The sequence below is a fragment of the Chelonia mydas genome, chromosome 14 (assembly GCF_015237465.2).
Source record: "Chelonia mydas isolate rCheMyd1 chromosome 14, rCheMyd1.pri.v2, whole genome shotgun sequence".
Lineage (NCBI taxonomy): Eukaryota > Metazoa > Chordata > Testudines > Cheloniidae > Chelonia > Chelonia mydas.
The window spans coordinates 32,993,853-33,017,533 of NC_051254.2; the positions used below are offsets into that span (position 1 = coordinate 32,993,853).

The following is a 23,681-nucleotide window of genomic DNA, read 5'->3' on the forward strand; positions in this document are numbered from 1 at the left end:
GCCTGCACGGGTGTGACCACTAGCTGAGGCAGCGGCCACGACGGGCAGACAAGGCTGCAGAAAAGGGAACATCTAGCTTGCTCTTCTCAAGACTGGGGCAGGGTCCATAAACTGAGCCATGTGACTACGTGGGGAGCAAGAGAGTGCCAGTGGGTGCCATATAATAGTGGGCACCAGTGTTCCCTCTATTTTTTCCCACGCATGTGCGGAATGAATTTTGTTATGTGCGGCAGGGGTGGGGTCAAGGGGTTCAGGGCTGGGGCAGAGGGTTGGAGTGCATGGGGTGAGGGGTTTGGGGTGCAGGCTGCCCCAGGGCTACAGCGGGGAGAGACGACTCTCCCCAGCTCTCTCTCTCCCCCTGTAGCAGCACCTGGGCTGGGGCGGGGAAAGGTGCCTCTCCCCCGGCCGTGACAGGTCCAGGCTGGGGGAGAAGCATCACTCCCCACCGCGGCACTTAAGGGGCTGCTGTGCAGCCATACGACTTAGAGGGACCTTAGGTGGGCACTCCTGCTGCGAGGAGCAGACACATGGACCATCCTGCTCGGAGCATGCTCCCTTAGGGGGAGATCTGGGGGGAGGGATAACTCAGTGGTTTGAGCATTGGCCTGCTAAACCCAGGGTTGTGAGTTCAATCCCTGAGGGGGCCATCGGGGGGGGGGAATTGGGAATTGTGCCTGCTTTGAGCAGGGAGTTGGACCAGATGATCTCCTGAGGTCCCTTCCAACTCTGATATTCTATGATCTAGTTAGCCTGTAAGAGCTGTGAGGCTGGCACATGCTCAGTGCAGACAAAATCTTGCCAGCATTTAGCTGCAGAACTCTTCAAGTCACCTCTACTGAGCACGTGCAAGCTGTTTGGTGGCTTATAACTGTGGCCGATTCAGGTGGATTTTTTTTTTTTACAGGGGTGGCAAAAAGCAGGGTCCAGACACGAGGATGACCCACCCCCACCAAATTTCAAATCCCTGCTCCACAGCATGCAGTTATTACACCACTTTGGTGAAACAAAGGTGAAACTTTCACCTGGCAACACACCTTCTTCCCAAATTGGCTCAAAAACAAGGAAGCCGTTGGAGCTGATTTATTTTTGAGAGTTTCAAGCCCCTCAAGTTGAGGCCGCCCCCGACCATGAGTGCTGACAGGCTGAATGGTTAGAATGGCAAAGTTAAATGATAGAGACAAGGGCTTTAGAGATCAATCTAGTAGCATGGGTACTGGTGGTACACGCTTTCTGGCAGGAATTTTATTCGATGCACGCTGGGGCGTAGATGGTACTCGAATACAAACAGTGATGGCCTTCCGGGCACAAGGCGGCTTGCTGACAGTCCCCTCCCCAGTGGCAGCTCAGCACGTGGCTGTGCTGATCAAGGCTTCACCTGGTGATTGCTAGGCCAGGCAGAGCCAGAGCATCACTACCAGCTCGGGACCGGCCGCTGCCGGCTCCTGACCGGTGAGCCGACGCTCACCCTGTCCAAACTGAGGCGACGCCGAGGTAGAAATCCTCCCCGCCATGGCTTTTCTGATGGGCAGCCAGGTGTGCCCTCTCCTGGAAGCCTTTCCCACATGCGGGGCACTTGTGGGGCTGCTGGCCCGCGTGGACGCTCTGGTGGTTCCTGAGGTCCGAGCTGCGGCCAAAGCCGATGCCGCACTGGGGGCAGTGGAAGGGCCGGTCACCGGTGTGACTCCGCCGGTGGAGGATGAGGTCTGGGTGCTGGGCGAAGCCCTTCCCGCAGTCGGCGCAGTGGTAAGGGGCGTCCCCGAGGTGGCTGCCCTGGTGGGCCAGGAGGTGGGAGCGCTGGCTGAAGCTTTCCCCGCACTTTAAGCAGGTGTGCCGTTTCTCCTCCATGTGGCTGTACCGGTGCATTTCCAGCTGGCCGGGCCACTTGAAGCCCTGGCCGCACTCGGGGCACTTGTAGCGATCGTCCTGCAGGTGGGTGCGCTGGTGGTTGACCAGGACGGAGCGCTTGCGGAAGCGCCGCCCACACTTGGGGCACTGGTGGGGCCACTCCCCCATGTGGCTCTTGCGGTGGGCAGCCAGGTCGCAGCGGCGCAGGAACCCCTCCCCACAGTCGGGGCAGGGGAAGGGGATCTCCCCGGTGTGGGAGCGCCGGTGGACAGCCAGGTCGCAGCGCCGCAGGAAGCCCCGCCAGCAGTCGGGGCAGGGGAAGGGCTTCTCCAGGGCATGCAGCCGCTGGTGGCGCAGGAGGTGAGCGCCGTCAACAAAGATCTTCCCGCACTCGGGGCACGGCCGCTGCTGCTGCTCCGGCTGGAGGCTCAGCAGGACCTGGATGTATCTGTGGCCCTCGCTGCCTCCCACGGGGGAAGTGGGCTGGGCTCCCTCCTGCCCTTCTAACCCGCCCCAGCTCACACAGACGTCCTCCTGTTCATGACCCCCTTCGCATTTCATTGATGACGTTGGGTGCGGCTCCCCCTGCACCGGTGTCCAGGACGCGTTCCCTTCGGATTTCACGGACGGCGTCCTGCACAGCTCCACTTGCTGGGGACCCTGGTGTTGAGCATTTTCACAGGCCGGGCCCTCACCTGCTGGGACAGAGAAAGAATCCAGACAGGAAACCTCAGAGAAGAGAATGTGTAGGCGGGAAACAAACCACAGTAACAGCTGGGGAGATGGAAAAAAGAATTAAGTTCCTGCTCAAACTCTTCCCCAGAGGACAGAGAGGAGGGGACCAGTTCTGCCTCCACCCCATCTGACGACTCAAGGGTGAAGGAAGCTACTGCTAGGTGTCAGTCAGGAACGGGTGGGCACAGAGATGCTGGTTTTCTGATTGGCCGAGGGGTGCTCCGCTCCCTTCCCTGAGCATGCTCCATCCTTGCTCCTCCCCCCAGAGCCTCCTGCCTGCTGCTGAACAGCTGATCCGTGGTGGGTGGGAGGCGCTGGGGGGACGGGGAGGAGCTGATTGGCGAGCACCCATGGAGTTCAGCGCCTACGTGTGGGCACTCGGGTGAAGAAACCTACTGCCAGGGGTCAGTCAGGAATGGGTGGGAAGCCATGCTGATGGTTGCCGTGACACAGCTGATGATAACCCTGCTCTGGGGGGTAGAGGGCAACTCAGCAGGCCAGCTATTTCCTTTCCTTGCTGATGGTGTGCATCAGTAGAGCTGGTTCCTCACCTGCACAGGTGCCCCGTGGGCTCTCCTTCTTATCACAGCCATGCAGATCGGGGACCCACGGCTCGCCCTCCCCTTTCAACTGGGAAATCACATCAGGCTTGGAAATTGGAAATCCTGCGCAAGGCAAAGAAACCAAGTGAGATGAGGTGAATTCATGGAATATTTCTTACGAAGAGCGTTCCATGATTTTTAACCCCAGCTCATTTTAAAGCGGTAAAATCCCAGGGCCAGCTCCCCAGCTGCTCAAAATCTCTGCACATTCTGCTATGGGGGGGGCGGGAAACAGCTCTCTGCTGAAAACACTGAGAGCCAGACACTCATCAGCAAAGCGGTTCCTGTAGTGTATGGAAACCAACTTTATGTCCTAGAAAGTGGAAACTCCACCTTGGATCCACTTCTTACAGACGGAGAGGGGCCCAGTGATAGAGAGTCACAGGGACACTGGGACCAGTGGGATTCAGTGCAGTAAGGGATGGGAAAGAGTTGGGGGTATCACCCAGTGCAGCAGTTCAAGGGCGTTAGAGGTCAGCCAAGCTCATTCTGTGGAATGAAGCCATCAACGAGCTTGTGAAATCAGGAACCAAATCCCCACAGTCCCTTCCCCAGAGGACAGAGAGGAGTCCCCCCATCCTCCCTTCACACCCATCTGAACACTCAAGGCCAAGGGAGGTCAGTGGGGTGGGAGCTGGTTTCAAGGTGGGTTGGAAGCTTGGAGTGACATCTGCCATGAGGGTCTGACTCCTAGTGGGGACAATCGTGACCTGCGTGGGATGAGGCAGAACACACTAGGCTTTTGGAGGATTCCCAGCTGTTCCTTTCATTGGCTGGTGGTGTGTGTTAGTTTAATCAATTCCTCACCTATGCAGGCACCTCTCAGGCTCCCCCTTTCCTCGGAGCCCTGGAGATCCGAGACCCACGGCTCTTCCCCTCGCTCCAGCTGGGAGATCACACTGGGTTTGGGAATGAGAAATCCTGCTGAGGGGGGAAGAACACGGTGGGATGGGGTGAATGAATGGTTTGTGAAATGTCTGTTACAAAGAAAGTTCCATGACTTAACCTAGCCCCTCCCCACTCTGTGGGGACGTGGCATCAGAAGACGGACGTGGGAGACCCTTTGGAAGAGTCGGACACGCTTTGCCCCCTGGAGGAGACAATGGGATCTGCACATGCCAGGTGATCCAGCCATAGCACTAATATCAAACCGCTTAGGCCAGATACCAGGCTGTAGCAGGGAATGAAACTTTCAACAAAAAGACTTCTCTTCAGAAAATGAGATTTGGTTGAAAATTATTTCATTGCAAAACAGTTTAGCTTTCAATTCCATTTTTAGAAAATATTTTGAAATGGTAATTCTTTTTTGGGAGAAAGAACTCTGCCAGAGTTCTACTTTCTCCCGTCTCTCCTTTTCCACCCGAAAAGAGGGGGAGGAAAGTCGAAGAGCGAGATAAATTAATAGTGAAGTGTTACGCTGAAGGGTTAAGCACTGAACGTGATATTTGTGGAGAGAAAGCTTCTAATACCCAAGGGAACAAGGAATCCCTTACCCAGCGAGGTCACACTCTCGTAATTCTCCTGCATGACGTCCCTGTAGAAAGCTCTCTGACCGGGGTCCAGCACAGCCCACTCCTCCTCCGTGAAATACACAGCCACTTCCTCGAAGGTCACCAGCCCCTGAAACAGCCACAGTTCCCCACTCGGGACCTGTTCCCCAGCCACAATCCCACCTGATCCAGACTGTTCTAGTTTCCTGTTTACTTTCAGTAAGGCTTATAGTACCTCTAATCCCCAAGTTAGAATCTCCTCCCTACTGCTCCCATGTGCTGCTCAATGGCTCACTCACTCCTAGGTCTAACATCTCCCCACCCATCATTCAGGCCTCTGGCCATTCCCTCTGCTCATAGGTACTGACTTATTTTTCCAGGTGAGTGCGTCGCCTGAGGCCCTGCCGCTTCCCACAAGGCTCCGCCCTCACTCCGCCTCTTTCCGCCCCCCCCCACAACTCCTCTGCCTGTCCCTCACTCGCTCCTCTCAGTCCCCTTCCCCAAGGCCCCCTACCTGCCCACTTCTAGCTCCTCTCTGCCTTCCCCTGAGCCCCTGCCGCGATCGGCAGCCAGCCCTGGGGCCCCGCTGAAGAGCTGATCGGCAGCCAACCGTGGCCCGTCCAACAGATGTGGCTGGTGGGTGCTGAGCACCCCCTATTTTTTTCCCGTGGGTACTTGAGCACTGGAGCACCCACGGAGTCTGTGTCTATGCCTCTGCTACCTAATGCACCTTCAGTCTCCCAGGATGAGGGTCACTCATTAGTATGTGAAACTGAGATGGTTCTCACTGGGTTCACAGGGACCGACCAAGCAAATCTATGGAAGCTCCACATGGAATTCCTCCAATGCAGGCTCCAGCAGGTGCGAGATGGAGCCCTCCTGCTCTTTATTCTCACCCAGCCAAATGAAACCTGAACCTTCAGCATCTGGCTCAGTCCACAAGGTTAATTTCTCTCTTTGGTTCCTTCTATTCCCTCGGGGGACCGTGCCACCCTGTCATGCTGTTTTATGCATGTGTTGCTGGTTCATTTTTGAGAATCTTGCCCCCCCCCCACCCCCCAGCTCTGGACTAGAGGTGGCCTGAACTATAACAATGAACAGCTGCATTCTTTGCTTTACAGCAATGAGTCTCAACCTTTCCAGACTACTGTGCCCCTTTCAGGAGTCTGATTTGTCCTGCGTATCCCCAAGTTTCACCTCACTTAAAAACGACTTGCTTCCAAAATCAGACATAAAAATACAAAAGTGTCACAGCTGACGCATCACAGTATGGATAAATTGCTGACGTTCTCATTTTTACTATCTAATTATAAAATAAATTGATTGGACTATAAATATTGTACTTACATTTCAGTGTATAGTTTATACTGCTCTATACACAAGTCATTGTCGATATGAAATTTTAGTTTGTACTGACTTTGCTAGTGCTTTTTATGTAGCCTGTTGTAAAACTAGGCAAATATCTAGATGAGTTGATGTACCCCCTGGAAGACCTCTGTGTCCCCCCAGGTGTACATGTACTTCTGGTTGAGAACCACTGCTTTACAGTAGCTTGAGACCTGACCTGCGGAGTTCAGATCTAGATCTGAAGAACTGAACTTGCCCAAAGGGAAACAGATTTAGAAAACCCAGCATCTTTCTTTTTAAAGACAACTGGTTCAGTTAGTATTATACAGAAGGTTTGAAGAGGATAAGTTTAGTTGGCAGGGGGAAAACAATCAGAAGAAATGGAAATGTTGCATTTTATCTGACATTTTCCTTTTTAAGCTGTTTTAGGGTTTGGCTGGGTTTTTTTGAAAAAAAAAACATTAAAAAACTTCTGTTTCCTTTCTGTGGGAAAATCCCCACTTTTCTGTCAGTTTTAAAAGCTCCTTCCCCCGCTGGAAAAAAGATCAAGGTAATAAAAAGGTGGGGGGGAGGGGGAGGCATCTCGGTGAAACGAAACCAAAATTTTCTTAAACAAACAAAAAACTGACCAAAATGAAAAAATTGTTCACAAATGTTTCTGTCTATCAAAAAAGGGTATTTCACATTGGAAAAAAAAACCCACCCTGACCCAAAATCTTCCACCAGGTTTCTCCAGGGTATTTGTTCGTTTCACACCGCAACAAAATAAGGGACAAATTGAAGTGTGGGGGCAATAAACAGTCACTTGAAACCTTTAAACCTGGCATGGGGCGCTGTCAGCAGACAGGATACTGGGCGAGATGGACTTTGGTCTGACCCAGAGTGGCCGCTCCTATGTCCAGAGCGGACGTCTCTCTGTAAAAGTTGGGTTCTAGTTGAACCACAAGTTGCTGGGTTCTATGAAGGCCTCCTGGGGTGGGAGTCTCTCGTCTGTGTTATGCAGGGGATAAGACTAGAGGATGATCATAATGGTTCCTTCTGGCCTTAAAATACAGGAGTCTCTCTTTGGCGTGCTGGTCATGCCAACGTTTCTGCAGCAAGCACCTTCACTCTGTGCTCCATACTGCCCGATCCATGGGGAGGCGCTGCCTGTGAAACTCCACCGAGCCATGACGCTGCTTATTACGCTAGCTGCCGTCACCTCCCCGTTGTGCTGGTCTGTGCAGCTGTTGCCTCATCTTAAGACTGTGAGCATTTGGGGGCAGGCGCTGTCTCTTGGTTCTAGGTTTTCACCCTGTTCTGCATAATAGGGCGGGGGTCTCTAGGGACTTCAGCAATGCATAGAGCAAATAATAACTATACCACTGTTGCTGACGTGCACGCACTTGCCCACGACTCCTCACGCAGGGCGCCCAGTGAGACTTGCTGGGCAAGGATTTTGCCGGCCCAGCCCAGGTCTCAGAGGGATGTTTCCATACGACGACGCTTCCTTTCATCTGTGGGACCTGGTTCAGGCTGAGGCCCTCACAGCAGGGGCGGTGGAGTCTTCCCAAACGTTGGGAGGGGGGACCGGAGGGCCCCCACTGTTTCCCCACCGATTCCCCAAAGGCCCCACCTCCCAGCCAGGCCAACAGCTGGAGCCCGGCCGGGGAGCCCTGGCACCTCTAGGGAACCGCGGACCCTCCACCTTCCAGCTCCCCACAGCTGCACACATGGCTCTTACCCCAGCCCGGCTCTGGCTGGGGCCTCGGAGCCGCAGCCTGGCCATGATAACAGCCGTGCGGGCAGCTGTGAGGAGCCGCAGACCCTCCACCTGCCCTGGGCTCTAGCTGCCGGCCTGGCTGGGGAGTGGGGCCTCGGGGGGCAGAGGAAGGGCAGGGGTGGGACCCATGACGAAAAATGGATGGGCCATGGCCCCCCTATTCTGGCGCCCCTGCCCCACAGTATCCTATCCGGGAGGTGTGGGAGGGGACGTTTTATCCTTTGATTTCCCAACAGATCTCTCTCCCCCACCATCCCTTCTCAGCCACACGCCTGGCTCTGCTCCCGCAGCATTTCCCCACCTCGCGCCGTATCAGCTACCTGAGCAGGCTGGGTCAACTCCCCCTGCCCCAGGCAGGCTTCAGCCAACGCAGCCGCCTCCTCGCTGCTGTGGGGCTCCCTCGCTGTCACCCAGGCCCGCACGTCCGGCCGCAGTGCCCCCAGGAACCACTCCCGCACGATGACGTCCACTATCTGCTCCTTGGTGCGCTCCCCGGGCCGCAGCCAGAGCCGAGCAGCCCGGCTGAGCCGGGCTAGCGTCTCTCGGGGAGCTTCTCCGGGCCGGGCAGCGCCTGAGCGGAACTGCAACCGATGGGCTTCCTCGCTGGCCTGCTCTGAAACGGCCGCCTTGCCCTCGGCACGGCCCCTAGTGGGGCCTGTCCCCAGGGAGACGCAGGCCTCAGGTGCCTCCCTGAAGAACGAAGGAACCTCGTCCCCATGAGGCCAGTCACGGGATGGCACCGCCTGCTCAAGGCCTGCGGTGTCTGCCGCTTTCCGAGACCGGGGAGGCGTCCTCGCCGTCCTCAATGGAGAATCTTCCCCCTCCGAGCATCCCAGCAAGGACTGGGACAGCGTCTGCGGGGATAAGGGCCAGCCAGGGCTCTGCTCCTCAGCCTCGCTCTCCTCCCTCTTGGGATGCTGGACCGGAATCCCACAACGCCCTTCCCCCAGGGCACGGGGTTCTCCCCACATCCCAGCCGCCGGGGTCTCCTGTTGCGCCTGGTCCTGCTGGGAAAACGCCGGGGTTGAAAAACTTGGACCAGCTACACGCGGAGTCTGTCGCTGCAGCCGAGCTGATGGGGCTGTCACCTTAGCGTGGGTGCTGGAGACTCATCACACTTTTATATCCTGAGGTTCAACCCTCATAACCCACCCAGCTGGAGGGGGTCGTGGCAGCCTCCATAGCAAGACTCATAAGCATAGGTGCCGACTCCATGGGTGCTCCAGCCTCGGCTCAGCACCCACCAGCTGTTCAGAGGCTGGGGGAGGGGCTTGGGCAAAGGCAGAGAGCAGCAGGCGGGGAAAAATAAAAGTCAGCACCTATTCTTGCTCATAAGCCAGACAGAGGGGGAGATGGGAATACCACGGCACCCATGCTATAGTTTTCTTCCCAGTGGGCCTGTTCCTATAAACCAGGCTCCAGATCACGCAAGTCCCAGCACAGGTCTGTCACCCCCTGCCACCTGCTCACCACCATCTTCATCACCCCCCTGCGTTTTCTGCCCCTCTCCCTCCAGGAGGAGACCCCATAAGTTCCAGAAATATCCCCTACCTGAGCTGGTTCCACAGCAGCCATTTCCCTTCCCAGCCCCCCGGGGAGCCAGGGACAATCCGGACCTGATTCTGCAGCCTGTCAGGGCGAGAAGGGAGGTTTCAAAAGGGCCTTGGCACCATTTCACGCCCTGATTCCCTCCTGGCTCTTTCCCTGCAGACAGATGCTCTAGACACGGGGCAGTCACAAGGCGGACTGCTGGCCAGACCCGGCCTGCCAGATGCTTTTGAAGAGGACCCCACAATCTTTTTTATGTATTTATTGTGAGTGTGATTGTGATTATATATATATACATGATTGTCTCTGGAGTCTGGACCTTGAGGAAGAAATTTGGACCCTGACTCTGCCCCACTTTATTACAACATCTTGGGATGGTGTTCCAAGAAGGAGGAGTGCTTGGCAGAGACGGGCTCCACCTAACGAAGAGAGGGAAGAACATCTTCGCAAGCAGGCTGGCTAACCTAGCGAGGAGGGCTTTAAACTAGGTTCACTGGGGGAAGGAGACCAAAGCCCTGAAGTAAGTGGGGAAGTGGGATACCGGGTGGAAGCATGAGCAGGAGCGCACGAGAGGGGAGGGCTCCTGCCTCATACTGAGAAAGAGGGACGATCAGCAAGTTATCTCAAGTGCCTATACACAAATGCAAGAAGCCTGGGAAACAAGCAGGAAGAACTGGAAGTCCTGGCACAGTCAAGGAATTATGATGTGATTGGAATAACAGAGACTTGGTGGGATAACTCACATGACTGGAGTACTGTCATGGATGGATATAAACTGTTCAGGAAGGACAGGCAGGGCAGAAAAGGTGGGGGAGTTGCACTGTACGTAAGGGAGCAGTGTGACTGCTCAGAGCTCCGGTATGAAACTGCAGAAAAACCTGAGAGTCTCTGGATTAAGTTTACAAGTGTGAGCAACAAGGGTGATGTCGTGGTGGGAGTCTGCTATAGACCACCGGACCAGGGGGATGAGATGGACGAGACTTTCTTCCGGCAACTCACGGAAGTTACTAGATCGCAGGCCCTGGTTCTCATGGGAGACTTCAATCACCCTGATATCTGCTGGGAGAGCAATACAGCGGTGCACAGACAATCCAGGAAGTTTTTGGAAAGTGTAGGGGACAATTTCCTGGTGCAAGTGCTGCAGGAAACAACTAGGGGCAGAGCTGCTCTTGATCTGCTGCTCACAAACCGGGAAGAATTAGTAGGGGAAGCTAAAGTGGATGGGAATCTGGGAGGCAGTGACCATGAGATGCTCGAGTTCAGGATCCTGACACAGGGAAGAAAGGAGAGCAGCAGAATACGGACCCTGGACTTCAGAAAAGCAGACTTTGACAACCTCAGGGAACTGGTGGGCAGGATCCCCTGGGAGAATAACATGACGGGGAAAGGAGTCCAGGAGAGCTGGCTGTATTTTAAAGAATCCTTATTGACGTTACAGGGACAAACCATCCCGATGTGTAGAAAGAATAGTAAATATGGCAGGCAACCAGCTTGGCTTAACAGTGAAATCCTTGCTGATCTTAAATTCAAAAAAGAAGCTTACAAGAAGTGGAAGATTGGACAAATGACCAGGGAGGAGTATAAAAATATTGCTCGGGCATGCAAGAGTGAAATCAGGAAGGCCAAATCACACCTGGAGTTGCAGCTAGCAAGAGATGTTAAGAGTAACAAGAAGGGTTTCTTCAGGTATGTTAGCAACAAGAAGAAAGTCAAGGAAAGTGTGGGCCCCTTACTGAATAAGGGAGGCAACCTAGTGACAGAGGATGTGGGAAAAACTAATGTACTCAATGCTTTTTTTGCCTCTGTCTTCACGAACAAGGTCAGCTCCCAGACTACTACACTGGGCAGCACAGCAGGGGGAGGAGGTGACCTGCCCTTTGTGGAGACAGAAGTGGTTCGGGACTATTTAGAAATGCTGGACGAGCACAAGTCCATGGGGCCGGATGCGCTGCATCCGAGGGTGCTAAAGGAGTTGGTGGATGTGATTGCTGAGCCATTGGCCATTATCTTTGAAAACTCATGGCGATTGGGGGAAGTCCCGGACGACTGGAAAAAGGCTAATGTAGAGCCCATCTTTAAAAAAGGGAAGGACGAGGATCCTGGGAACTACAAGCCAGTCAGCCTCACCTCAGTCCCTGGAAAAATCATGGAGCAGGTCCTCAAGGAATCAATTCTGAAGCACTTAGAGGAGAGGAAAGTGATCAGGAACAGTCAGCATGGATTCACAAAGGGCAAGTCATGCCTGACTAACCTAATTGCCTTCTATGATAAGATAACTGGCTCTGTGGATGAGGGGAAAGCAGTGGACATGTTATTTCTTGACTTTAGCAAAGCTTTTGATACAGTCTCCCACAGTATTCTTGCCAGCAAGTTAAAGAAGTATGGGCTGGATGAATGGACTATAAGGTGGATAGAAAGTTGGCTAGATTGTCGGGCTCAAAGGGTAGTGATCAATGGCTCCACATCTAGTCGGCAGCCGGTATCAAGTGGAGTTCCCCAAGGGTCGGTCCTGGGGCCGGTTTTGTTCAATATCTTCATAAATGATCTGGAGGATGGCGTGGATTGCACCCGCAGCAAGTTTTCAGATGACACTAACCTGGGAGGAGAGGTAGATACGCTGCAGGGTAGGGGTAGGATACAGAGGGCCCTAGACAAATTAGAGAATTGGGCCAAAAGAAATGTGATGAGGTTCAACAAGGACAAGTGCAGAGTCCTGCACTTAGAAAGGAAGAATCCCAGGCACCACTACAGACTAGGGACCGAATGGCTAGGCAGCAGTTCTGCAGAAAAGGACCTAGCAGTTACAGTGGAGGAGAAGCTGGATATGAATCAGCAGTGTGCCCTTGTTGCCAAGAAGGCCAATGGCATTTTGAGATGTATATGTAGGGGCATTGCCAGCAGATTGAGGGACGTGATCATTCCCCTCTATTCGACATTGGTGGGGCCTCATCTGGAGTACTGTGTCCAGTTTTGGGCCCCACGCTACAAGAAGGATGTGGAAAAATTGAAAGAGTCCAGTGGAGGGCAACAAAAATGATTAGGAGACTGGAACGCATGACTTATGAGGAGAGGCTGAGGGAATTGGGATTGTTTAGTCTGAGGAAGAGAAGAATGAGGGGGGATTTGATAGCTGCTTTCAACTACCTGAAAGGGGGTTCCAAACAGGATGGATCTAGACTGTTCTCAGTGGTAGCAGATGATAGAACAAGGAGTAATGGTCTCAAGTTGCAGTGGGAGAGGTTTACGTTTGCTATTAGGAAAAACTTTTTCACTAGGAGGGTGGTGAAACACTGGAATGCGTTACCTAGGGAGGTGGTGGAATCTCCTTCCTTAGATATTTTAAGGTCAGGCTTGACAAAGCCCTGGCTGGGATGATTTAGTTGGGGATTGGTCCTGCTTTGAGCAGGGGGTTGGACTAGATGACCTCCTGAGGTCCCTTCCAACCCTGATATTCTATGATTCTATGAACACAGACCCAACCTCTCCCTCGAGGAGGGAGCGCATTTCAACCCACAGTCTGAACCAAACCCGAGAAAGGAGCCGCTCTGGGGGATCCCCCCTGACACGGTCCCCGGGCAGCGCATCCCCCCAGCAGCGCGGGGACCAGGCAGAGGCAGGAACTGGCTTTTCCTCTCCCTGCTCCTCCCCTTCTCCCAGGGAAGTCAATCTGCCCGGGGTGCTGCAGGGAATGGGGCTGGGCAGGGCTGGGAACCGGGAACCTCCCTCCCCACTGATTGCTCCTGCTGCCCCTGCCAGTCTCTGCCCCCGTCTCCCGCCTGTCCCCTCCCCTGCGGGGGAGACTCGGTCCCTGGCCCGGGCCCGGGGCGGTCGCTCCCCCGGCGCTGGCTCGGCTCCTGCCGGCGCTCAGGGGGGCAGAGCCCGGGGCAGGGAGGGCAGCAGCTCTGGGACTCGCAGACCCCCGCCCCCGGGAGCAGAGATGGGGCGAGGAGGGGCCGTTGGCGCAGAGTCACTTTCCTGCCCGGCCCCAGCCCTTCCCCCGGGTCTCTCCCCTCACCTGCAGGCTCCGGCTCAGCTGTCGGCAGAGCGGGGTTAATGCAGGTCGCTCCCCGCACAGCTGGGAAGCAGGAGCTCCTCAGCTCACAACGGAGCTAGCAGCGGCTGCATCTGACCCAGGAAGCTCAACCCCCGGTCTGCTGAGCAGAGAGAGCTCGAGCCCTAGGAGCTTCCCCTCCTGAGCAATACCCAGAGCCCCCTGGTGGGGAAAAGCGAAGGAAACCTCCTCCCTCCTCACCCCAGCAGTGGGGACAGAAACCTGGCTCACGAGGGATCTGGCCAGAGACTCCTTTTCTCTTCTCTGAAGAGAGAAAGAAACTTCCAAAGCAAAGGAACCAGAGTCAGAGCCCAAACCAGCGTGTCTGAGACCTTTTCCTTGTGCTCAGAAAACATTCACTAGCAAACCTGGACTTAAGGCCTGCATTTACTCCAGAATGGATGTCACCATTTGCCCCAGTAGGTGCCCAGACACTATGGTGATGGACACCACAGGAGACCCCTATGAAAAAATAAATGAAAACCAGTATTGCAAGATTAAGCTACAGCCCCTTTATTTCTGGAGGAGAGTAGCCCACACAGGGGCTTAATGAATTACTTTATGTGCATTTATTACCTTTCACATCTTTAGTCAATTCATTATACAGCTTGTCTACACAGGGGAATTCATTTGGATTAAAGTAGGGTATGAATTTAAAATCCAATAGCTAGACATAATCAATTCTCTGTGTGAATACTCATATTCCAGAATAAAAGCATTTTATTCCAAATTACCGTAACCTGCTTGTAAGGCTGGAAAGCCCACCTTCATTAATACTTCCTATGTATACTTGTGGATTAAGCTAATAAAGTGGATTAAAGTAATTTGGAATAAAGCACTCTTACTGCAGAATCAGAACATCCACACAGGAAGTTAAATTAGGAATAGTTATTCCAGAATAACTCCTCATGTAGACTCAAACCCAGGAGTCCTGTAGAGGACCCATTTACACAGCAAAACAATTGTTGTTGAACTAGTCACAGGGAAAACAACCGCTTAGCCCCAGGTATCTGGCAGGGGTGATGAGATTAGTTGTCATGATTAATAGCTGAGTATCAACCCCGTTCTGTGCAGACGCAAAGCACCTTCAGGGCTGACTTGGCTGCCAGCTGATCCCAGGCTGTTAGAACCTGTAGAGTAGACAAAGTCTAACCACGTGATTTTCAGAAGTAACTACAGATTTTGGGAGTTCCAGCTTGAGGCACCTGGGGCCTGAGTTTTCAGCAATACTGAGAACCTGCAGCTCCCAGTGACAGAGATTAGTGCTCATTTCAGAGTAGCAGCCGTGTTAGTCTGTATTCGCAAAAAGAGTACTTGTGGCACCTTAGAGACTAACAAATTTATTTGGGCATAAGCTTTTGTGAGCTACAACTCACTTCATCGGATGCATTCAGTGAGCTGTAGCTCACGAAAGCTTATGCTCAAATAAATTTGTTAGTCTCTAAGGTGCCACAAGTACTCCTTTTCTTTTTATTAGTGCTCATGTAACTCGATGTGGTTCTTTGTCCCCATCTAACGGCTAGAACACCCAGAATATTAACTGTTGCAGGACTTTAACCTGAGTCTCCGACATCCTAGGAAAGTGCCCTAGAGCACTGGCTATAGAGTCAGTCTCTGTCATTTGCTTTCTCAGGCCCAATGCATATTTAATAGGAAATAGAACTGCTCCAGCAGAAGAGATTTGGAAAACCACCCTGGAGTAGCAAGTCAGTAGGGTACACAGGTGGGATGGGGGAAATCTGGGCTCAAATCCCTGCTCCAAACCAGGCAGGGCAGTGATTTGCATTGGGATGCCCCACATCACAGGTGAATGCTTTAATCCCCAGGCTAGTGGCTATAATGGGGGCTCTCTTCCTGGTTTTTCACAAGATTAGGCATCTAACTCCAGGGTAGGATTCACGGTTGAGAATCTTGAGTTGGTGGAAGGGCCTGTCTCTGGTCCGTCAGCCAGGAGCCGAAGACCCAGACCAGTAGGGTTAGGTGCCCATATACTTCTGAGGATCTGAGCCCTCAGCATATCCCATTCCTCTGCATCTCATTTTGGGCTAGTTTAGGCAACTCCCTGCTCAGCAAGCTGGCTTCTGAACAGCCCTTTCCTAGGGGCCTAACTCTCCTCACACAATGCATGGGGAGCCTGGGACCTAACTTGGGACTGAGAAGCCCACTAGGTAGTAGGGAGTTTGGTACTGCAATGCCTAAGTACCCTTACGACACTAGCGCCTGGTCCGTTAGCACAGGCAGGAGCTACTCATGCTTTCAGTTCGAGGGGTTGAACCTCACAGAGGGCCTGACAAGGGCATTGTTACACTCAGTCCCTTGGAGGATTAGGCCCTTGTGTTTCTTAAGGTGGGCACCTGAAAAATAGAAGCTGCTTTTGGAAAGTGTGGGGATAACCTGGAGAGGACTGAGGAAGAAAAAGATAGAAATAAAGGCTGATCCAGGGGTTAGAGCAGTATCCTTGAATATTGGAGGTCTGGGTTCTCTTCCCTCTCCCACCATGTACTCCCTGTGTCACTCTAGGCATGTCAGTCAGGCCCTGTTCAGTGGAAGCTAGGAACTCAGATACTATGGTAACAAGGGCCAGATAGCTATGATAGATGGACTTGGGAGATGTGGGTTCAATTCCTAGCTAGGCCAGTAACTTAATCTCACTGTTATTATGGATGCAATTTTTGTCAAGGTGATCATCCCTGTCACGGAACCCGTGCATTTTACCACTGATTTCAACTTGGCTGTTAAAAGAGGGAAGTTATTTTGTTACTATAAAGTTAAGCAGTGTTTGAAAAAGAAAGTATTGTCGAAATAAATCAATCCATAAAATTCCATAGCTTTCTTTTGCAAAGTAAAGACAACGTAAGGCTTGTCGACCAGAACATTTAGTTCTCTGCAAGCTTGCTGCAGACCAGCTGACCCTGTGCACCCTGCCTACAAGCATTAGCGGTTTGTTAATGTGCTTTGATCTCGTCCCCTTTGATAATATTGACGTTTATTTATTTATCACAGCACTGTAACAGTTAAAAGGAGGCTTGGAATGATTCAATTTCTATCTGGAAATGTTGGCAACCGTCTATTTTGCCATACACACACAAACCCATGAAAGAACATTTCCATCTATAATAATCAAAATGTACAGATAGGCAAAGTAAGAAAAATGCTGCTTGAGAACTTAGGAGAGTCAAATTCCAGTGAGTTAGACTTCTGAATTAGGGTTGTTACAGATGCACTCAAACATGAATAGTAAAAGCAGTTGTGATTTGTTGAATTAAGGATATTTAGTTGGTATGTGAAGGGATAGCTCCGTGGTTTAATCATTGGTCTGCTGAATTCAAGATTGTGAGTTCAATCCTTGAGCAGGCCATTTAGGGATCTGGGGCAAAAATGGGGGACTGGTCCTGCTTTGAGCAGGGGGTTGGACTACATGACCTCCTGAGGTCCCTTCCAACCCTGATATTCTGTGACATGTGATGTAGACAATTTGTATTTTAACCGTTGATAAAGCGTTAACTTTTTGAATCTCAGCGTGTCTATGTCATTAAATAATTCTCTGCCCACCGGTGTCATTTCCTGCAACTGTGAAAATTTAAATGGATCAAAATCAGGAAAAAAATTGCTTAAAAATAAACATTGATATTATCGGTCAAAATGGTGAAAATAAAAATAAAAATTGAATTGTATTAAGTCTCATTAAAGAAATGAACTGTAACAACTGGTTAATGCGCTTTGATCAGCTCCAGTGTCAAAGAGGACTAGATCAAAGTGCAGTAATGAACTCTTAACGAGCTGCAGCAAGGCCCTCAGCAGGCACATGTAAATGTTTCCATAGGCAACCCCTGTTTGTTTAGCAGAAACATCTTACTGTTCATAAATGCACATTTATGTTCACAATCAGCCTTTATTCCAATTTGTTGCCATGGCTCAAAATGATCTATTTTTCACCATGACTGTGCTGCGAATTAGGCACAATTTTACCATGACAAAATCCTATCCATAACCATTATTACCACCCCGTGTCTCAGTTACCAATCTGTCCTTACTTCACAGGGTGCATGCAAGGACAAAATCCACGGATGATTGTCAGGCATCCAGTGTAAAGGTTGTATAAGCCTTAAGAAAGGTAAGCACAGGCACAGTTCGGCTGGCATAAACCCCATTGACTTCAGGCAGGTGCATCCTGCAGAAGACTCAGGGTATGTCGACACTAGAAACGCTATAGCGACACAGCTGCAGCACTGTAGTGTAGACACTAATTACTGCAACCGAAGAGGAGCAATGGTCTCAAGTTGCAGTGGGGGAGGTTGAGGTTGGATATTAGGAAAAACTTTTTCACTAGGAGGGTGGTGAAACACTGGAATGGGTTACCTAGGGAGGTGGTGGAATCTCCTTCCTTAGAAGTTTTTAAGGTCAGGCTTGACAGAGCCCTGACTGGGATGATTTAGTTGGGGATTGGTCCTGCTTTGAGCAGGGGGTTGGACTAGATGACCTCCTGAGGTCCCTTCCAACCATAATATTCTATGATTCTATGATTCTGTCAATATACTGCTGTCTATGCCAGGGCTTAGGTGAGCTTAACTTTGTTTCTCAGGGTGAATTTTTCACACGCCTGAGCAATGTACGTAAGTCAACCCAACTTTCTAGTGTAGACCAGCCCTCACTGAGGAATGGTTTCCTCTCCATGACATGAACAGGCCCTGAGTGCGAATGTATGGCTCCCCCTCGGGGAGAAGTGACTCTGTCCACAGACAGCCCACCCCAAGCTCGTCCTCTCCAAGGACTAGAAGACCATGTGCCGAGGAAACGCAAGGCAGAGTCTGCCTGATATCCCCAAGAGATTTGACTCATACTTGTGTTCTGGGCTTCAAGGAGAGTCACTACCGGGAGGTGGAGGTGGGTAATTGGGACGGCTGGGCCATAGGGGTGGCCAGGGAGATGTTGAGGGGGAATGGGGAGTTCAGTGTCAAGCCAGAGGAGGGATCTGGACAGTGGGGCTGTACCGAGGGCAGTACTGGGCTCTCAACTCCCCGCACACCCCTCTGGCCTTGAATGAGAGCCCAGGGGAAATCGGGGTGCATCTGGACTATGACTGAGGGGAGGTGACATTTTACAACGCAGACACCGAGGTCAGTTCTTCAACTTTGAAGCTTCGTTTGCTGGGAAAATCCTCCCTTCCCTCTGGCTCACATCTCCAGGGACTGGTATCTTGTTGAGAAGAGGTTCAGAGCTTTTGCTGACTCTGCATAACAAAAACCTGCTTAATATGCAAGGCAGTTATCCCATTAGGAGTTAGGCGCCTAAATGCCTTGGAGGAGTTGGGCCTCCATCACTTGAAATCTTCTCCCGTGACATAAGTGAAGAGGATCCAGGAAGAAAACAAAAGGGCCTTGTGCTTAACAGAAGGCAAGCGGCGAGATATGGTTTCAATTCCTGGCTCAGTCACAGACTCTCTGTATATAAGAACATAAGAACAGCCATACTGGGTCAGACCAAAGGTCCATCTATCCCAGTATCCTGTCTTACGACAGCGGCCCATGCCAGGTGCTTCAGAGAGAATAAACTGAACAGGCAATCACCAAGTGATCCATCCCCTGTCACCCATTCCCAGCTTCTGGCAAACAGAAGCTAGGGACACTATCCCTGCCCATCCTAGCTAATAGCCATTGGCGGGACTTAGCCGCCATGAACTTATCTAGTTCTTTTTTGAGCCCTGTTATAGTCTTGGCCTTCACAACATCTTCTGGCAAAGAGTTCCAGAGGCTGACTGTGCGTTGTGTGAAGAAATACTTCCTTTTGTTTGTTTTAAACCTGCTGCCCATTAATTTCATTGGGTGACCCCCTAGTTCTTGTGTTATGAGAAGTAACGAACACTTCCTTATTTACTTTCTCCACACCCATCATGATTTTACAGACCTATATCACGTCCCCTCTTAGTCGGTTCTTTTCCAAGCTGAAAAGTCCCAGTTTTATTAATCTCTCCTCATACGGAAGCGGTTCCATACCCCAATAATTTTTGTTGCTCTTTTCTGTACCTTTTCCAATTCCAATATATCTTTTTTGAGAGGGGGCGACCACATCTGCATGCAGTATTCAAGATGTGAGCAAACCATGGATTTATAGAGAGGCAATATGGTATTTTCTGTCTTCTTATCTATCCCTTTCCTAATAAGCAATCTTTGAGCAAGTCCCCTGGGGTAAAGTTTTCAAACATGCCTAAGACTCGGACCTCAGAGGTATTTAGGCTCTTAATGCTCACGATTTCAATGGATGTTAGGAGCCTAAATACCTTTGAGGATCTGGGTCTAAGTGACTTAGGAGACATTGATGTTCAGCGGGACCGAGGTGTTACTGAACATCTTACCCTTAGGCCCATATCGGCACCTAACTCCCATTGAAACCCACAGACTTTAGGAGTCTAAATACCCTTGAAGGTCTGGCCCTCAGTCTGTCTGTGATTCGGTCTCCCATGTAAAAAGAGGGGATAAGAATCCTTACTGTCTCCTGCCCTTTGTCTGTTTGGTCTATTTACACTGGGAGCTCTTCAGGGTAGAGACTTTCTCACAGTGCATGCCTGCAGCTCTCAGCACAATGGGCTTACAGTCTCCATTAGGACGCCAAGGTTCTGCTCTAATACAAAGACCACAACACGGGCAGGCTTTTCTGCAGCTGGACGGGGGGTGGCTGCTGAACCTCCACTCAGAGGAGCTGCACCAACCGGCGGTGGGGTAATTTCACAGGAGAAAGGCAGGGAAACAGCAGCAGGAGCTGTGGCCATTGGGATGAAGACAGGCTCACCTACCCTCCCCCCTGCCCTGCCCAGGCTGGCAGAACCAGCAGCCCCATCAGAGAAGATGCTCTCCCCATCCCAGGCATTACACAAAATAATTCTTTATTGAGGATTTGTCCAAAGCCCTGAAGCCGAGAGTAGCAAAGCCGAGGCCTGTTCCTGGGGAGAGCGAACCTCAGCATTTCTCTTCAGAGCTCCCTTGCTCCAGAGAAGTGCTGGTGTCAGTCCTCTTGGCCCTCGGAGAGTCTGCGCTCTACTGACTGTGATGTGGGGAGGCTGCGCAGGGCTGCGGGGGCTTTGCCTCCCTGTCCTCATACTCTCAGTACCTGGGCAGAATTTCAGATCTTCTGCTGCAGTCCCCCGCCATGGTTCAGTCATTATCCCCACCCCTCTGCTAAGTGCTTTATGTCCCACTCTCAGCAGAGTCCAGCTGGAAGGCAGGATCCTGCTGGGATCATTTCTGCCAGCATCCCCCGTGGTTCAGCCCCCAAGCACTGGTCAGACCTGGATCCCGCTCAGCATGGCCCGTTACTCGGCGGAGGCTGCGATGGGGGACACTGGCCCTTCCGCCTTCTCCATTTTGCAATGGCTCGGTGCAGGGATCTCCAGCTGCTCTGTGGCAAGTGGGCATGGCGCACATGGGTGGTCCTTGGTCGGTGTGTCCTCACCGAGGCTGGAGAGCGGGGATGGCGCGTCCCAGTGGCCGGGTGCTGGCATTTCCGGCGTAGGCTGGGCTGGGCCGGCAGCCACCTCGGGATGGCTCTTGCTTTTGTGTGCGGTGACGTTGTCCTTTTTCTCAAACTTCTTGCCACAGATGTCGCAGGAGAACTGGTAGAAGGAGTCGGCGTCATGCTTCTTCATGTGCCAGTTGAGGGAGGCCTTCTGACGGCAGCTGAAGCCACAGATCTCACACCTGTGGGTGGGGAAGGGGATCAAGAGGAGAGTGTGGAGAAAGCCGGGCAGGGAATCAGAGAGAGAGAAAGCTCAGAGTGGGATGCACAGAGGAGACAGGAACACAGGAATTGCCAGACTGGACCAGACTCAAGGCCCATCTGGCCCATTATCCTGTCTCTGACAGAGCTCAGCACAAGATGCTTCAGAGCAAGGTGTAAGAACCTCACGGTGGCTAATGTGGGCTAACCTGGCCTGCATGTTAGGTCTGGTCCCGGGCTCTAGTGGCTAGAGAACTGGCTTAAAGCCTGAAGCAGGAGGTTTAATCTCCCTTCCAAAATTGCTATTGTTCATTATGGTCATTCTCAATATTCTTGTTTCCACATAAATGTCCAATCCCTTTTTGGAATCTCACTAAATCTTTGGCCTCAGCAACTTCCTGTGGCAATGAGTTCAACAGGCTATTCAGTACTCCCCAAACTTTTGAGGATCGTGCCCCCCCCTTACCCCGTCTGCGCCTCCCTTTGTCGTTCCCGGAGCCCAGGTTGGAATGGTGCCGCGGGTTGGGGAGGCGGTGAGGTGGCATGGTCAGCGGAAGGGGGCCGAGGCTGGGGGTGGGGCTGGGAGCTGGGCTGTGGCCAGGGGTCAAGGCTGGGGACAGGTGCGGGAGTGGACCCGCAGCTGAACTGCAGTGGGTGCCAGCACCCGGGCCTGCAGCCAGGTGTGGCTCTGCTCCCAGCCTTGCCCCCAGCCTTGGCCCTGGGCTGGGAACAGAGCTGCAGCCCGCGGCTGAGGCTGGGGACTGATGCGGGGCAGGGAGCAGTGCTGTGTTGAGGCTGGGGATGGGACAAGGCGTGGGGCCAGGGATGTGGCTGGGGGCGGGACTGGAGCACAGCTGGGAGCAGGAGCTGGGGGCTGGCCTGGGCCCTGCTGTGCCCTCCCGGACATTTCTCCACGCCATCCCTAGGGGGGCAGGCTTTGGGGACCTCTGGTCTACAAGTATCTAATGGGTGTAGACATCAAAGGGGTAAGGGGGAGAGGCCTCGTCTGGGGTGTAGTTAGGAAGAGGGCCCGGACAGCCCTAGGGACTGTATCCTCCAGTACTGGATCGATGGCACCTAATCAGCCATTTCCACCTTTGGTCTCTCAGTGCTGCAATTCTTAGGGACAGAGAGAGCTCAACGCAGAGGAAGGACCCCAAGTCACAGAGCGAGCCAGCTGGGTTTGCTACTTACTGTATGGGTTTCTCCCCTGTGTGGATGCGTCTGTGGACGATCAAGTTGCTGCTGGTGCGGAAGGGGCGGGCGCAGTACTCACAGATGTAATCCCGTTTGTCTGCAGGGGGAAGGAGAGCAGATTACTGGCTGCACTGGGCAGCGGGATGTAGGGCAGGGCATTTTACCCAGGTGGAAGCAAAGGTAGGGATGAGAGAAGGGCAGTAGGTTCAGGGGACAAAAAGCAAGGGGTTGCCAGAGCAGATATTGGTAGTGAGTCCAGGGCTGGAATGACAGTGGGACCTGCAGGTTGGGATTGAGGGGCACTGGCAGAATTGTGTGTGTAGGGGGAGCTCAGGACCAGAACAGCAGAGGATTCTGTGGGTCCAGACTGAGATGCATTAGCAGCACTGGGGCTAGAATAACAGCGCTGTTTGCAGGGCATGACTGACAGGCACCTGCAGAGCTGGGGCTGGGTGGGAGGGAATCCCAGGGCTAGAATAGTAGTGGGGGCTGTGGATCAGGACTGGGGGGCATCGGCAAAGGTCAAAAGGGGGAGGGGGCCCAACCCAGGGCTGGAATACCAGGGGGCCTGTGGGTTGGGATTGAAATGCATTGGCAGACCTGTGTGATTGTGGGGCTGGAATTGAGGGGCATTTGGCAGATGATTGTGTAGGAGCCCAGGGCTGGGACTGAAGGGGAGCTGTGGGGCTGGATTGAGGGGTACTGGCAGAGAGCTGTGTGTGTGTGTAGGAGCTCAGGACTGGGACTGAAGGGGAGCTGTGGGGCTGGATTGAGGGGTACTAGCAGAGGGCTGTGTGTGTGTGTAGGAGCTCAGGGCTGGGACTGAAGGGGAGCTGTGGGGCTGGATTGAGGGGCACTGGCGGGGGTTTGTGTGTGTGTGTGTAGGAGCCCAGGACTGGACTAAAGCCCTGTGGATCTGGATTGAGGGGCCCTGAGAGAGCTGTGTGCGTGCTGAGGTGAGGGGGAGCCCAGCACTGTAGCAGAAGGCAGGTGCTTTGAGGCTTTAGCCCCTGTGCTCAGGCACACTGACCGCTGTGCAGCTTCTCGTGCTCCTTCAGGTGTTTCTTGAAGTTGAAGGACTTGCCGCAGCTGGGCTCAGAGCAGGTGAAGGTCTTCTGGTGCACATGCTGGTATTTCTTGTGGTACTGCCGTTTGGGGGTGGAGGGGAAGCAGAGGGTAGGGTCAGCTGCCGCCCAGAGACCCCACAGTCCATCCTCCCTGGTTCATACCTAACTGAGCGCCCTACCACAGAACTGGGAGTCAGAGGGAATGTTTGATTTGATTTTGGGGCTCGACCAGCAACCCCAATACAGGGGGTCTCCACAGAGGGAAGCCATAACTCTATGACCCATTCAGCCCCCAGCCTTTTTGTGGAGGCTGCAGCAAAGGAGGCC

At 52.7% G+C, this 23,681-nt stretch overlaps 1 protein-coding gene across 13 annotated transcripts in view; it reads right to left on the bottom strand.

Annotated features, from left to right (window-relative positions):
- Positions 1-1,066: 1,066 nt before the first annotated feature.
- LOC102930190 (zinc finger protein 436) overlaps positions 1,067-23,681 on the bottom strand; it is a 40,323-nt gene continuing 17,708 nt past the window's right edge. For 2 of the 13 annotated variants that reach the window (XM_037913530.2, XM_037913531.2), the window contains exons 10-12: positions 23,318-23,432; positions 22,285-22,384; positions 20,244-21,071 (exon numbers count right to left, since the gene is read on the bottom strand). In XM_037913530.2, coding sequence (XP_037769458.1) covers positions 20,687-21,071; positions 22,285-22,384; positions 23,318-23,432 — 600 coding nt within the window. In that variant the 3' untranslated portion in view covers positions 20,244-20,686. Of the gene's footprint in view, positions 2,544-3,131; positions 3,246-3,989; positions 4,107-4,675; positions 4,803-8,101; positions 8,789-9,332; positions 9,416-13,344; positions 13,900-20,243; positions 21,072-22,284; positions 22,385-23,317; positions 23,433-23,681 lie in introns of those variants that run through there. The other 11 variants (XM_043528706.1, XM_043528704.1, XM_037913529.2 and 8 more) reach the window with 11 other exon arrangements.